Source organism: Equus asinus, chromosome 7 (genome assembly GCF_041296235.1).
Source record: "Equus asinus isolate D_3611 breed Donkey chromosome 7, EquAss-T2T_v2, whole genome shotgun sequence".
NCBI classification, from domain to species: Eukaryota; Metazoa; Chordata; class Mammalia; order Perissodactyla; family Equidae; genus Equus; species Equus asinus.
In genome coordinates, this window is record NC_091796.1 from 28,617,183 (window position 1) to 28,633,037 (window position 15,855).

Sequence of the window (15,855 nt, forward strand, 5' to 3'; positions counted from 1 at the left end):
GATATGAGCTTGACAAGGGAATTTGTGAGCCTCCCTTACAGTTGCCACATGACCGGAGGGACAGACGGGGCTTAAATTAAAGCAGGAGGGGCTTTGGGCAGACTTTTGGGAGAAGGTTTTCACTTCTAACCATCGCAAAGTGCTCAGGAGCAAGTTCTCAAGGAGACGAGGCCTCAGCCCCACCGCTGCCTTTAGGAGTGGTCAGTTCACAGCATCTGCATCCCAGCCTCCACGGGCTGTGGCCTCTGTTTTTAAAAATATGTCTTGTATTCAAGGAGGCATAACAATTGCCATGCAGTGTTATAGCTGCAGTGCCACCTGCGTTACCCCCAGGGGCTTATCAGCAGCAGCGTCTGGAATCAGTCAGCATTGAAGGTCGTGTTATGTGTGCAGCACTGTGGAAAGAGCAGTGAGGAATAAAGATATAGCACCTCTGAAATGATGAAGTCATTCAGGAGAAAAATAGTGATAGCAGCAAAAGCCGTATCACCTTCTGTTTGCCTGCCATTTTACAGTTATCAGTAGCATTACCCAATCGAGGGCCGCTGCATTTAGTTGTACAGATTGTGTATAGAAAAATTGTGAATGGCACCATCTAGAGTTGTGCAGTGTTCAACCTGCCCCGCCATTCATGGCAGCCCTGTCACTCACAGAATCTCATTTAAAGCTTTGAAGGTATGGAGTTCTTTTTACATTTTAAGTTGATTTCACATCCATTTGGTCCTCCTGAGAGTTTTACACAGTTTCAGGGCTAGTGTCATTCTCCCCAGATTACAGATGAGGAAGCAAAGTCCCGGAGAGGAGCTGGCACTGCTCTAGGTGGCTAGCAGAATGAGATGAGGACATAGAACTGGTAGCTCTCAACTCAGGGCCATTTCTACCTGCCGAACTCCCTTAACCCCAGCCTTTCAGAAATAAGTAGGGTGCAAGAGACAGGCCCCTGGAGAGTCACTGGGAGCTGAGTAAAGACCTCTTCTTCTCTCCTTACCCTGAATCTGGTCTCTGGCACGGCCCAGCCCCCTCCCCATGGCCAGCTGCCGTTCTTCATGGCCCTCCTCTCCACCCCCAGATTTGAGCGAGAGCAGAACGACACCTTCATCATGGAGATCCTGGACATTGCTCCATTCACCAAGATGCGGATCCGAATTGACGGCCTGGGCAGCCGGCCCGAGTGGTTCCTGGAGAGGGTAGAGTGTCTGCCCCTCACCCTCCCTTCCACCCACTGCCTGTCCCCGCTTCCTGCTCTTTTGGGTTGTCAGTGGACCTTGTTAAAGTGCAAATTTCGCCTTGGAGGGTTATTACACCGAACCAACCTATATCATCCAATAAGTCTTTTGATGTAAATTAATCAGAGAATGTAGTTTGATTTATTTGTGTCCAGAGAACGCAGCATGTGCTGTCAACATGACATGGAAAGAGACTCAGTGTGGGCTTCTCAGAGGAAGTGAGTTGGGAGGGTTGAGAGAGGCACAGCAAGAACGGGGGCAGCGAGAGGCTCCCATGGCGGGAACTCTAGGCAGGACAGCAAGGGAGCTTTGGCGCCCTGTGACCACGCAGCCAGGTGGCTGCCTCTTTTTCTGTCTTGGGCCTCTGCTCCCCACTTAGTGAGTCTTCTCATCCCCTGTCCACCAAACGCCGTCTGTCCCGAGTCCCCAGGCTCCTACTTCCCTGTTCAGCCATTAGCAGATTTTCTTGAGCCAACAATATGGTGCCCACACCAGGGATAGTCTGGCCAACTTCAGTATGCTGTTCCCAGGTGTTGGCTGCTGACTGTGGTTTGCTTGGTCCATTCTTCTGTCATTTATTCAGCAGGCATTTCTTGTGCACAATGATAGGCACCTCTCAGAAACATGTTTGGATGGATTGCCCATTTCTAAATCCCCAAACTAGGGTAGTCCCAGTGGGGGTTTCAGGCCCCATGCAAGGCATACAGGACAGGGTCTTTGTTCTGGAGGGGCCCTTTCTACACGCCTTGAGCCTAAGTCAGAAGGACTCATCTCAGGTCCTGGAGCTTGGGTCTTTGGGGTTCAGTGGAGGTGGCTGCATTAGAGGGTGGGGGGCTGGTGGAGGTGAAGGAGGGCGTTCCCACACCAGCTCCCTCTCACCCAGATCCTCCTGAAGAACATGAATACTGGAGACCTGACCATGTTCTACTATGGAGACTGGCTGTCCCAGCGGAAGGGCAAGAAGACCCTAGTGTGTGAAATGTGCGCCGTCATCGATGGGGAGGAGATGATGGAGTGGACTTCCTACACTGTCTCAGTTAAGACCAGTGACATCCTGGGTGAGTCAGAGGGTCCCTCCCATCTCCCACTCCCACCTCCCACTACGCTTGCCCCTTCTCAAATTCTGGCTCAGGCCCTGGGCTCTGGTCAGGGCATTCTTCTTTGGATGGCCTTGCAAAAGTTAATCAATCCAAGTCCTTTCCACAGTGTGTCATTTTTTGTCTAGACAAAGTATTTCCTCCCAATGACTGAGTTGGCTCTGTCCATCCTCCTTCAGGGAAATAGGGGAGAACAGTATCGGGCAGTATGATCAGCACTTTTGAAAATGGTGCAGGAGCTTGACTAAGGCCCTGTGTCTTCCTGATGCTGCCTGATGGCCCTTCCCCAGGCGCCAGGCATCTCAGATGCCCTTGGGTTCCTTCCCACATTCCTGTGCTTGGCAACCATCTTCCATGTGCCAGCTTTGGCCTGGGGTCTTAGGACAGAGAATGACCCAGGGCCTTCGTGGATCTGACATTCTGGCAGGGCAATGACAGTGAGGCTTTGACAGAGGTCAGCACAGGTGTTGGGGAACCCTGAGGAGGCCACCTTACCTAGCTGGGGATTGGGGGCAAGGATCTTGGAGGGCTTCCCAGAGGTGTAGCAAAAGTCTAGTCCAGAAAGACAAATGGAAGCCACTGAGGCAGATGGGACACCAGAAGAAGGGCCTTCCCAGTAAAAGTACTAGTATGTGCAAAGGCCTGGAGCCGAGGGGGAACACACTCTCGTCGTGGGGACAGTGCCTCCCACTACCCTCCCCTCTACCAAGCCTGTTCTCCAGGAGCTGTTGCAAAGAATCTGGCAAACTCTTTCACGTTGATTGTAGATGGCTAGTGAGGGATTAACTTGTTGGCCCTGGTATCTTACATTTTTCAACAAAGAAACATTTAGCCAAAGAGATGAAGCTCTCATGGTGAGATCTCAGGCATAAGTGATGGGTTAGTACAGTCTGCAGTTTGTTTTGGGCACCTGCTTCTTCCTTCTCGCAGTGAAACCTTCACTCTTTTCCTTGAAGTTCCAGGTGTCCACATGTTTTCAAGCTCCTCCATCCTCTAATGATGTGCTCTCAGAAGTAACTGATAAATTCATTCATGACAGTAGGGTATGCATCAGAAAAGCTTCATGAGGTCACCTCTTCTGGGAGGATTTTCTTTCTTTTTAAGTGGGGTCAATACCTCTATTTGGTTTAAGCAGATGATATGAAGCTCTAGCATAGAGTGTCAACCAGAGGTAGATTTGGCAAACAAGAACCTTTCTTCTGAGTTCACATGGTGCAGGAGGGAGGGAGCCTGTATTTCTAAACTGTAAAGCCAGCCAACATGGCACACCTTTTAAATATGGTGTATTTCCCCAGAACTAGGTGAGTTCTTGCACTAAATCATTCACACTTGCTAACCAGAACTCCAGTCAGCCCAACAGCATTAACAGGGCACAGAGATGACATGAAGAATAGGGTTGGAGACCTAGAAGTCCCAGGACACTAACCAGCCCTTTCTGACCTCACCGTTGGCCTCACTGACTCTGAACTTGCCCACCTGCACCCTTGGCTCCTCTGAGGAGTCCAGAGTCCAGGCCAGAGCAAGAGAGTTGTGTGTCCGAGAGGCCAGCACCCAGCGCCCTTGTCTTGTGCACCCCCAGGAGCAGGCACCGATGCCAACGTGTTCATCATCATCTTTGGGGAGAATGGGGACAGCGGGACCCTGGCCCTGAAGCAGTCGGCCAACTGGAACAAGTTTGAGCGGAACAACACAGACACGTTCAACTTCTCCGACATGCTGAGCCTGGGCCACCTCTGCAAGCTGAGGGTCTGGCACGACAACAAAGGTAGCTCCCCTCAAGGTCAGGGTGGTGGGGGGGTAGGCTGACCTCTTCACTTGAGCCCCACCTCGTCTCCCTGGCAGCGTGTTGAGCCTTCCACCCCAGGGTGGCAGGCAACTAAAAATGGCTGATTGATGCCACTTTGACACTTCCATCCGTTAGAAGAGCCAGTATTTCTGGACAAATTTTAGAACTGAAACTTCATTCCCCCTGCTTTTCCCCAGGGTATTGAGTGGTTCTGAATCTTCTGTGATGTTGGAGCATTAATTCTACTTAGTTCAGTCATAAAAATTGAGGAAAAATAGGCTGTATCACCAAATTCACTTCCCATGGATTTTCTATAAAAGTTTATGCTCGTTTATTTCTATAATAGCAAGCCTAAAATTAGTCGAATGCGCTTATAAATATAAATGATGGAATAGCATATAAGCCAAGTGAGAAATTTATTTTTAACTTCAAGGTACCTAAGGAATACTTTGTCACATCTGTAACTGTGATGAAGTTCGTGTTCTCAGCGTTGCTTTGGTTATTCTTTTGTTGTCTTCAGGTCACTGTGACCATTTTTTCTAGCTTTTGGCCTTTAAGCTCTATTTTATGTAATTAGTGTAGAGTTGTTAAATACTAAATTTCACCTCCTTGACATATACTGCTTTCTTAATTCATACTGTTCTGACTCACCCCTCTTGTTTTCCATTAAAACTAACCTCTGCAGAGCTATCCACTCACAGCCTCCTCCAGTCTTTTCAGAGTCTCCCCCAAAGTGGCACAGAGCCGCCCTGACCCTTGTATTTGTCCTTAATTTTTCCAAATCCCCACTGAGGACCAATATGTCTGTCTTGGTGACTGATGAAGCCGACATGGAAGGTTGCAACCTCTCTTCCCAAAGGACCTAGGCCATTTTGCTTTAATATGAATTAAACAGTTAAATTTTTTCCCATAACATGGGATAAGCTCAGATTAGGCACAGAGAAAATAGCCAGTCTTCAAAGCAATAAAATGACACATATTTGCACAGCACTCCACAGTTTTCAAATCTCAGCGTCTCCATTCATTCATTCACTTAGTGAACATTTACAGGGTTCCCTATGTTCCTGGTACTCTGTTAGGTATTAAAGATACAAATATTTGATCCTTACAACAACTTTGTGAATTACTGAAGCAAAAACACTTTATTATCCCTCTTTTCTTTAGCCGAGGAATATTGAGGCCCCATGAAGTTTGAATTTCTTCCTCAGGATCACACAGCAAGAAAGGGACGTAGCCGGAACTCAAATCCAAGTCTTCTGATGCCAGAACGCATGTCTGTTCTGGTACACCATGCTCTGCGATCCTGCCATCACTACTCTGCACCCTCGCACAGCTGCTGTGCCTGTGGGTCAAAAAAGAAGATGAGGAGATGAGGGCAGCTTCTTCTATCTCTGCTCTCTATGCTCCCCATATATGTTTATTTTGGGGGTGTACGGGTGTTGTCTTATCCAGAAAATGATGCATTGCAAGGGAATGCTTCCTCCTCACCTGTTCATTCAGGTGTCCTTATGAGTCTGTGGGAGAAAAGTGCTTATAAAACATTATCAAAATATTCCTAATGGATCTCTCCTCTTTCCTGGGAAGGAAACAAAACAAAGACTCCTGAATTCTTTCCCACTCTCTCGTCATCCGTTATGATTGTCTTAGGACTAGTAGCAGGTTGGATGGTAGTTGAAAATCTGGCTTAATAACCAGAGTCATAGTCATTAAGACCATCTTCTGCCCCAGACGTGTCACAAGATCAAGACGAGCTGCTGCCTCTGATACTCAACACATGGATCACTCAGTCAAGACAGTCACTTCAGTGTTAAATTGGGCTGCCGGTGACTCAGGAAAAGCACTGAACCCCATTGTGTGTGTCACCACAAGCCTAATCAGAGGGATTTGACAGATCAGACTAATGAGACTGGGGTGGGGATGGGGTCTGTCTACCCTAACATCCATGCATACCGTTTCCTGTATGCAGTGCCCACACCAGAGCAAACCATTGTTTTGGAGTATATTCCCAGGAAGTATGCCCCGGCCTTAATCAGAAAGAAGTACATTGTGTCTATGGGCTTCCAACTCTCTGCCAGGCTGCTGACACACACTGGCAAGACATCATTACTCTTGAGGGCAGGGGCCATGCCTTATTCATCTTTATCTTCATAACGTCCCATGACAGCACCTGTATCATAGTGGAAACTCATTAAACCTTGGCTTAGTTGAGACACCCCCACCCCCACACCACGAGAGAGCTGAGAAATACCAGGGTCACTAATCCTGTTCGGCAATAGCCCTTACCTCAGATTCAACAGAGAAGCAAAGGAACTAGAATCTTGAGAAGGGAGGAATATTATTCCCAGCCAGCCTGAACAATCCCCTCAGGGTTCAATCACACGATGAGATCAGAGGGCAAGGGGTTCTTGGATCACCTCTCAGTCAGGCCAGAAAACTGCTTAAGGAAGGATTTCATGTAGACCATGATGACCTCACTCCCTTTTCCAAGAAAAGAAGACAATATCAGGGCCATTTTTAATATGAGAGTTTCCTTCATGGGGGGTGTGCGGAGGGGTCGGACCTGAGGGTTGAGGGATGGTCAGAAAGACTGAGGATGCCTGTGTTAAAGACCACAGTTCTGGAGAAATCACTCAACAATCTTTGGAGCCATGGAGCTGTCCTGGGTTCTGACTCCTCCTCTGGCCTCTCTCACCTCTGGACTCTGCAGCCTGTTCCCAGGGTTCCGACCTTAGGTTGTGACTCTTCTCAACCTTGCCTGTTATAGACATCTCTCAAACTTGGCAAGATGGTCCACATTACCATACAGTCCCTCCTCAATTCACAGCAATAAAAGGTAGAGAGTTGCTGATCCTAGATCAGGCTTATCTTTGTCTCCTGCCTTCAAAGGCCACTGTTTCCAATTCTGAACTCACCTGACCAGACCCTTGAAACCCTACTGATTCTTTATTTCTTGGTTGACTTCTCCAGATGCTGCCTTCGATGTCCTTCATCATCTTCCCTCCCAGTTTGTTTCTCATCACAACTTTCCAGACTCCGCTTGGGCATTCCTACTCCACATTGTATCCTTCCTTCCAAACTATCTAGGAAAGTAAAGGTTCATATATTTGAGAAAAATATTCCAGAAGGCCATGCAGCAACATTTCAGTAGTCAGGGGTAATGTTTGTCTTTAGTGACTCCTATGTTGCCCCCTTTCTTGTTTTGCTCCTCCTACCTGCGTTGCCCTCTCCTCAGACAATACGAGCAGTCCAGTTCCTCTGTGACTGCAGCCCTAACAGTCTTCACAGTTTTGTATTAATAGTAGTCAATAAATCAAATACAATGGATTCTCATTCATTGGTGAGCACTGAACTAATGCTTCTAGGGGAAATACAAGGAAAGTTCCTGTGAGCCCCTGGTCACAACATTTTCATCAACTGATTGGTACACAACCTTGTTTTGTGTGTGTTCCTGTTTAGAGATACCTTGTTTAATATATATTGTTGATTTATTAACAGCGAAGTCAGAGCCAACAGCACTACAAGTCATGGCTGAATGAAGCTCCTCTAACACATGTATTTTCTCTGTAAGGCACAACACAGCCTTGTTGCACTTAGAAATACTAGACAGCCCTTCAGCACTATGCTTGGGGGCCTTTTAAACAGCAAAATCGCCAACAAAAAGCACAAAAATGCAAAAAACATGGCACTAATTAGACCACAAAAAGGACACTTGTTTATAGTATAAAAGCTGAAACAAGAAGGCAGAGCATCGTTTTGATCAACTTCAGCTGGCAACATGTGCATTAAACAACTCAAATTTTTCACCACTCTGCACATTTCCATGAATGAGTGTGAAAACACTGTAAGTATTGATTATATGGTTACCAATACATTTTAGCAAGTAGGTGCATTTGCAAATACAGAATGTGCAAAGAATGAGGTTCAACTGTATCAATCACTTACTGCCAGACACTGTGCTCAGTGCTGGGGAGACAGTAGTAAACAAGAGACCAGGTTCCTCTCATCTTGAAAATGACCTTCTAGCAAAAAAATATGTTTATTAAAAAAGTAATTAATTTAAATAATGATAGGTCTCTAAAATGGGGGCCCACAAGGTGCTAGTCTGAGGATTCATAGGCGAGCTCTCTGAAGAAGTGGCATTTAAGCCGAGACCTGAGGAATGAATAGGAGTATACGTGAGGTGCAGTGTGTATTTGCCAAAAATGGAGAAGCACTTTTGAAGCAGAGTGAATAGCAAATATAAAGGCCCTAAAATAGAAGGAGTCTTTTTTTATCGAGATATAATTGACATATAACATCATTAGTTTCAGATGTATAACATAATGGTTCAATATTTGTATATATTGTGAAATGATCACCACAGTAAGTCTAGTTAACATCCATCACCACACAGTTACAATTTTTGTGTGTGTGATGAGAGCTTTAAGATCTACTCTCTTAGTAACTTTTAAATATGCCATATATCTTAATTAACTATAGTCACCATGGTGTGCATTACACCCCCATGACATTTATTTTATAATTGCAAGTTTGTACCTTTGTGTGTGTGTGTGTGTGTGTGTGTGATTTTTTTTTTTTCTGTGAGGAAGATTGGCCCTAAGCTAACACCTGTTGTCAATCTTCCTCTTTTTCTTTTTTTTCTCCCCAAAGCCCCAGTACATAGTTATATATCATAGTTGTAAGTCCTTCTAGTTCTTCTATGTAGGATGCCATCACAGCATGGCTTGATGAGTGGTATGTAGGTCTGTGCCCAGGATCCGAATCGGTGAACCCCGGGCTGCTGAAGCAGAGTGCACAAACTTAACCACTAGGCCACTGGGTAGGTCCCTGAAGTTTGTACCTTTTGACCACCAGAAATTTTGCTATGCACCAGAAATGAAAGAAAATTCCAGAATGACTACAAAGTAGGTAATAGGGGTGGGAGCTAGAAAGTAGATAGGAACCAGGCCATACAAGATATTATAAGCCATTCCAAGGATTGAGACTTTATCCTAATTGTACTGAGAAGCCATCAAAGGATCTCAGGAATGGTAGTCACATGGGGAAGATTGTCATAGTGTCTGTGGAGAATAGGTTAGACGGAGAAGAAAACAAACTTCAAAAGACTGATTAAGAGATGGTAGGAGACGATGATGTCTTGCACAATGATAATGAGAGTGGGGAATGGAGAAAAAGAAGAGATTTGAGAAATACTTGATGCAGAGGACTTGTTAAAGGTTTGACTGAAAAGAGACTTGAACAAGAATGGAGAGGATGCAGGAGGAGTTTTTTCATCTTGATATGTTGAATTTGAAGGTCTGGGGGACATATAAGAGGAGATGTCCGGTAACAGTGGGGTCTGGAGCTCAGGAGGAAAATGAATGAGGAGACACTAATCTGAGATATTATCTAAGAGTTGTTAGTGCAGAGGCAATTTTGAAGTCATGAGAGTGAATTAGAGAGCCTGTGGAGGAAATGCAGCTTGAGAAAAACAAGGGTGGCCTAGAGCAGATTCCTGAGAATTGCAACATTTGAGATTAGATTATGGAGAGGAAGGAAGAGGAGGGAGAGGAAGAAAAGAAGAGGGGAAAGAGTGGCCTCCATAGCTTTTACTTCCAAACTGGAATGTGTTTGGGGAGATGGACCCTGTCTGGGGAACTGTAATGCTGAGGATTGTTTACTGGCCATGAAATCCCAAAATGTATTGTGTTGGTTCCTGACGTCATAGCTTTCCAGACATAAATTTAATAAAGGCAACATGAGGCCCATTTGTTTTTAAATAGCAAAGCAATTCAAAATATTTAAAATGTTTATTTCTCCCTAGAAAATTCCCAGAATCCCTTGATAAGAAATTTTGTTATATAGCCAAACAATTAAGTCACTGTAACAGGGAGAAAGGAGGAAGAGATGAACAGCCTTCTGTCATTTATGGATTCGTGTTTATTAGACAGAAATGGTCTTCATTGCCTCCTCAGTATTCCCCCTACACACACACACAAAATGTCAGGGAACTTTTCTCACCTAGCCTCACCCTGGCTGCTCACTGGTCCTTTTTGTAATGTGGAATTGTCTTTATTCCTGACTGCTCCAATCTTTCCAGAGAAAGGTGTATTACAGCACACAGTTTGCAGCAGTGAGAAATCTCTAAGATGAACTTTTTCCATTCAAAAGATTTTCTCTTCTCTTCACTCTCTTCTCTTTCCTAGCTCCCTGAACTTTGAGGCCAGCTCTTATTTAAATTTAACCTGGTGTGAAATAACTTACATCTTTTGGGCCAAGCTAACAGTCATTCACAAATGGATACCCAAGAGATGACTTTGCACCTGAAATTTCCTTCCACTGCTAAGTTCTTATGCATCCTTCAAAATCCAGATTAACTATCAATCACATTCTTCATGAAGCTCCTGGATTACACCAAATGAAGCTAGATGCTCCCTACTCTGTGCTCCTAAACTGCTCTGTGCAAACCTCTGCTTGTAGCACTCATTATGCTGAATTGTAAATGTCTTGCCAATTACAGTTGGCAGACTTTGAGTCTTTTAAGCTTAGGTACCTTGTTTGATTCACCTGTGTATTCCCAGTGCTTGCACTTGGTGAGCATTTAATAATTATATGAATGAATGAGTAAATTGATGTTATCCGTCAACTTGTAGCAGCTTCTGGATCCTAAATGGATGGCTCCAGAATGCCATTCTTCCCTAGACTTCCATGCAGGTCTTTTTCTCCCCTCTAGGTGTTTGGGAAATCTTCAGATGTGACGCATCATATCAGACATTCTTATGAAAACATTTGTAATTTTCCAAGGGTATATTTAGTGGATTGAACAGTGTCCCCCCCCCCCAAATTCTTATCCACCCAGAACCTCAGAATGTGACCTTAATTGCAAATAGGGTCTTTGCTGATATATTAGTTAAGGATCTCAAGATGAAATCATCCTGGATTTAGGGTAGGCCCTAAATTCAATGACTGTATCTTTATAAGAAGATGAAGGGACACAGAGAGACATACAAAGAAGAAGGTCGTGTGAAGATAAAGGCAGAGATTGGAGCTAGAGATAGTGGCTACAAGCCAAAGAATGCCAGGGACTGCCAGAGCCACCTAAAGCTAGGAATTGGCCAGGCGGATTCTACCATGGAGTCTTAGAGGGATCATGGCCCTACTGACACCTTGATTTCAGAGTCTAGCCTCCAGGGATGTGAGAGAATAAATTTCTGTTGTTTTAAGCCACTAAGTTTGTAGTAATTTGTTACAGCAGCCCTAAGAGACCAACACAGTAGGGAAGGCCCTTCTGGGAATACTAAAGACTTTCCAAGGGCCTCAATTCAGGCACTTCCCTGCAGCAAAGAATCTGCCTCAGAATTTGCTACTGGATGTAAAAATATTTAAGGCCACTAGATAGAAGACACCGAGTCAAATTCAGTCTGATCAGAGAGCCTAATGGCAATGGGGTTAACTGCAGCAGCTTAAAGTACAGTGAGGCCAGGTGTTCCAGAGTTAAACTCTCAAGGTGGTGTCAGGTAGGGAATCTGCTTGCCAAACTCACTGCTCTTAACTTTTGTGGCTGAGGTCTTCATAGCCCTGCAGGCAGTTCAGTGGTAAGCAGGGCTCAAAAACCAACAACTCCTTCAAGTCGGAAAAAGAGGAGGAATATAGAGCGAAAAAAGCATCAAATACTAACTTCCGTTCCCACTGTGTGCTTGTCATTAAATTCCAGCCACTGGGACCTCTGCCTTGTGGCCTAATTCCTACCATTCGCTCTGCTACGATTACATCTCCCTGTTTATGAAACAAACTCTCTTATGTCCTCATTTCCTCACTGAAGTTCTTCCTATGCCTTCCCTAACTTGAGCCCCTCCCAGAAAAGTCATCGTATTTGTAACTACATGCTTTTTGTCTGTCTGCTCTGCTTGACTATCAGTTCCAAGAGTACCATTGTCTTGTTCATTGCTCTTTCCCTAATGCCTATCACACTGCCTTGTAATATAGTATGGACTTAATATATTTTAATAGAATTTATTTATACTCCTATGTCTTTGTCTCTGACTAATCCTTGTTTTTTCTTGCTTCAGTCATAGGAAGCCGATGTTTCTCCAGAATCAGAATTTTTCCTTGTGCCTTAGTATTTTCAAAACTTGCCTCCTGGCCATGAACCTCAGAGTCATAACTAGGTTTTCCAATACCAGCTCCCCCTACTTCCAGACACTGATATGCACATATATAGACTTTCTTAGTTTTCCTAATGCATTTTTCTTCTATGCGAAGACCCAACAGCCAATTTTTTCTATGTCCTCACTGTCAAAAAAAACCCTGAAGAGGAGGGTGGTGTTTCAGCACCGTGGACAGCTCCATGCAGTTTCAACTGTATTGATCATTGCTGCTACTCTGCTTTAGGAGCCCAGCTCTTCCGTGATTCCTCCCGTGGATAGACCAAGACTATCGTATTGTCTTGGTCTCATAATGGCTCCTGGAATTAAAAAAATTCTAGGTCATTGATGTGATCCTCTTCCCCTTGTAGGCAGAAAAGTGGGCCTCCTTCTCTCCAGACTTTGGATCTGAAAGCAGGACCATATCATTGGTAGGTCTTGAGGTTCAACAGGGAAAAGAGGAGTTCCCTCACCTCATTGAGCCCAAGTGTTTGGGATACTAGGGTCAAGATAGGGAGAAGGAAGTTCAGGTTGTGTGCCCAACTTCCCCTTTATAGTAACTTTCTCTTCCAGGGATGGAAGTTTAAATGTTAATACAAGCTAAGACAGCTAAATATGTCCTTAAGCTATCTCTGTGCCACATTTTTTCATATTTAGTTTAAAAATATTCAAGCTAAAATATGCTTCCTTGTATAGAAGTTTATGAGGACAAATATATTTCGTTTGAGAGTCTTCCACAAAAAAGTTGTGACTCCCTGAACAAATACCATATAAGTCTGGTTTCAAATGTTTAGTTAACTTAAAAGCATAGTAATATTCTCTTTCCCTGAATCTACCTTTCCATCTTTTTTTTATCCAATGGTTCTTTTTTATAAAACGTTTAAACATTCACAAAATTGAAGGGAATAGTATAATAAACTTTCACATACCCATCACACAGATTCAACAATTAAGATTTGTTATACCTGCTTTACCCTTTTTACTTTTTATTTTCTTAATTTCTTTTTGGTTGCTGGAAGATATAAAATCAAATCCTAAAACTCATATCATTTCATCTCAAACATATTTAGTATATTCCTCTCTTTAAAATAGACATTTTCTTATGAAATCACAATGCCATTATCACGCTTAACAATGATTTGTTTGTGTCATCCAATTTCTACTCCATGTACACATTTCTTCGATAATACAAAAAAGTCCTTGGACTTTTTTCTTTTAATCAGGATGCAAACAAGGTCCACACACTGCGTTTAGGTGTTATGTCTCTATTTTCTCCTTTAATGCAGAGCAGTGCCTACTCCCATTATTTTTGCATGCTGTTGACCTGTTGAAGGAACTGGGTCCAGTGATCTATAGAATTTCCACATCCTGGACCTGTCTGTCTGCCTCTTCATGATGTCATTGCCTCTTTATTCCTCATATTCCTTGCAATCTGAAATTCTGCTCTAAGGGCTTGATTAGATTCAGGTTCAATTTCTTTGGTAAGAATACTTTATAGGTGGTATCAGGACTACTTTAAAATGGGACTTGTGTGCTTCGTATTACATCACAGCAGTCTCACTCTTACTGATGCTCACACTGAATAGTGGATCCAGGGAGCTGCCAGTCTGATCACTCCATTGGTAAGTTCCACCATAAATGTTCACCTAATGGCTTCATCCAGTGATGATCAATTAGGGTTACAAACAGTGATTTTCTAATTATGTCATTTCTTATCCACTTGTTAGCTAGAACTCTTCTGTAAAAAAAATTGTCCCCCAGGCTATTTGATTACCATGAAAAACAGTTTATAGGGGAAAATCAAGATAAATGATTAATTCTTCCCCTTAATTCCAATTACCCAGATAGCGCCTACAATACTGAACAAATTATCACATAGAGTGTTTATTTTCTAATTCATCTTTCTCCCTCCAAAAGGAAAACTCTGGTGAAATGAATTTCTTTTACAAGAAGATGAATTTGTATGCTTTCTTTTGGATAATGTAAATTCATAGAAATAGAAAGAACCTCAGAAGTTATCTATTTTAACCCCACCACATTGTTCAAGTGAGAAAACTGAGGCATGGAGATATTATAACATGTTCAGTTTGGTGAGTCTGCTGAGAATGGAACCCAGATCTGCCAAATCCAAGAGTGTTGCCCTGGGCATCCTAGCTTGGGTGATGTACACATGACATCAAGTCTTTGTGGAAAGGTGATAGCCAGATTCTTGTATTCTTTTATAGCTAGGGCTCTGTGATGGTTCCATATCTCACTTCAAACCATCTATTGATCTTGTTTAAGAAATTTGGTTTACCCACATGGACACTTAGCTTGCCAAAGGTTATTTTTAAGGAAGTTTCTTGGGGAAGTAAATTATCTATCTGTTCAAGGAGTATTTTCAAGGGTTTGGGCTGGAGTAAAAAACTGACTGTTCACTATAGAAAGTAAATATAATTCATTAATTCTATGAAGAGCACTAAGTCAATATCCCTGTGATGCAATCAAGAGATCGTAAGACATGGTTCCCACACCTTAAAATCTAACTGGAGAAGTCAGACATACACATTAAAATCGCCATTGAAGAGTAAGAGTGTGGTCATAACCTCAATAGCAAAGATTTCTCTAGCCATCTGTGCTCATGGTCAAATGAATGGATGGACAATAAACTCTGTGGGCCTGGGGATTTTGGAGGGCTTCATGGAGGAGGTGGGGCCTAAGTTGTCCAGAGAATAGCTTGGAATTTTGGGTGGGGGAATAGATTGGAGCATTAATGAGGAGAGAGGAAATGCCAAAATATTGCTTAATAATCCATCTCACTGGGATATAGGATTTGCATAAGGGCTCTCCTTTATTGAAGTGAGAAACAAGGTGAATGGAGTCGGAATGAAGAAGGCCCTAAATATGTAAACACAGAGTCAGGCTCTTTTGTTCCATCAGATGAGGAATCACAAGCAGCAGACGGCGTGATGAAATCCAGGGGGTGTCCAGCAACCAGGCTCGCTCCCATTCAGAGTCTGCCATCTCTTCCCTGGAAGGATAGAGGCCCCACAGTGTTTCAGTTTCTAGGCCTTTTTCCTGCAGTAAACTTTGGAACATTTGGGATAAAATAATCAAGGCTACTAAGACAGGCCATTGCTCCCTGGTGAAGCTTTAAATCACTTCTCCACTTCACTCATAAAATTTTACCACCGGTGCCATTCATCTTTGTTCTTCCTTATTTAATAATAGTACACACTCATGCATTCAATAAACATTTATTGAATAATGTGCCAAACACTGTTCTAGGCACTAGAATATAGTGGTGGATAGATCAGGCAAGATTCCTGAGCTCAGTGGAAGACAGACAATACAGACAACACACAAGGAAATAAAAACAAAATTATTTCAGATTGTGAAGTGGGTATATGGTGATGTGATGGTAGGTAGCGGGAGATGAGGAATCTCCTGCAAATAGTGTGGTTAGCAAAGGCCTTGCCAAAGACAGGACATTTGGTCTGACACCTCAGTGATGACAATATGCACATTCAGAGCCTGGGGAATATTGTTTCAGGCAGACAGAACAGTAAATGCAAAGTTTCAAAGGCAAGACTGCATGTCATATATCAAGGTATAAAAAAGGCCAGTGTAAATGGAATATATAG

The 15,855-nt window shown here is 43.5% G+C and overlaps 1 protein-coding gene across 2 annotated transcripts in view; it reads left to right on the forward strand.

Moving 5' to 3' along the window:
* The window catches only part of LOXHD1 (lipoxygenase homology PLAT domains 1), a 169,710-nt gene that overhangs the window by 134,693 nt on the left and 19,162 nt on the right, over positions 1 to 15,855 (forward strand). For both annotated transcript variants that reach the window (XM_044774666.2, XM_014828921.3), the window contains 3 exons: positions 1,070 to 1,187; positions 2,110 to 2,284; positions 3,903 to 4,088. In XM_044774666.2, the coding sequence (XP_044630601.2) occupies positions 1,070 to 1,187; positions 2,110 to 2,284; positions 3,903 to 4,088 (479 nt within the window). The remainder of the gene's footprint in view (positions 1 to 1,069; positions 1,188 to 2,109; positions 2,285 to 3,902; positions 4,089 to 15,855) is intronic.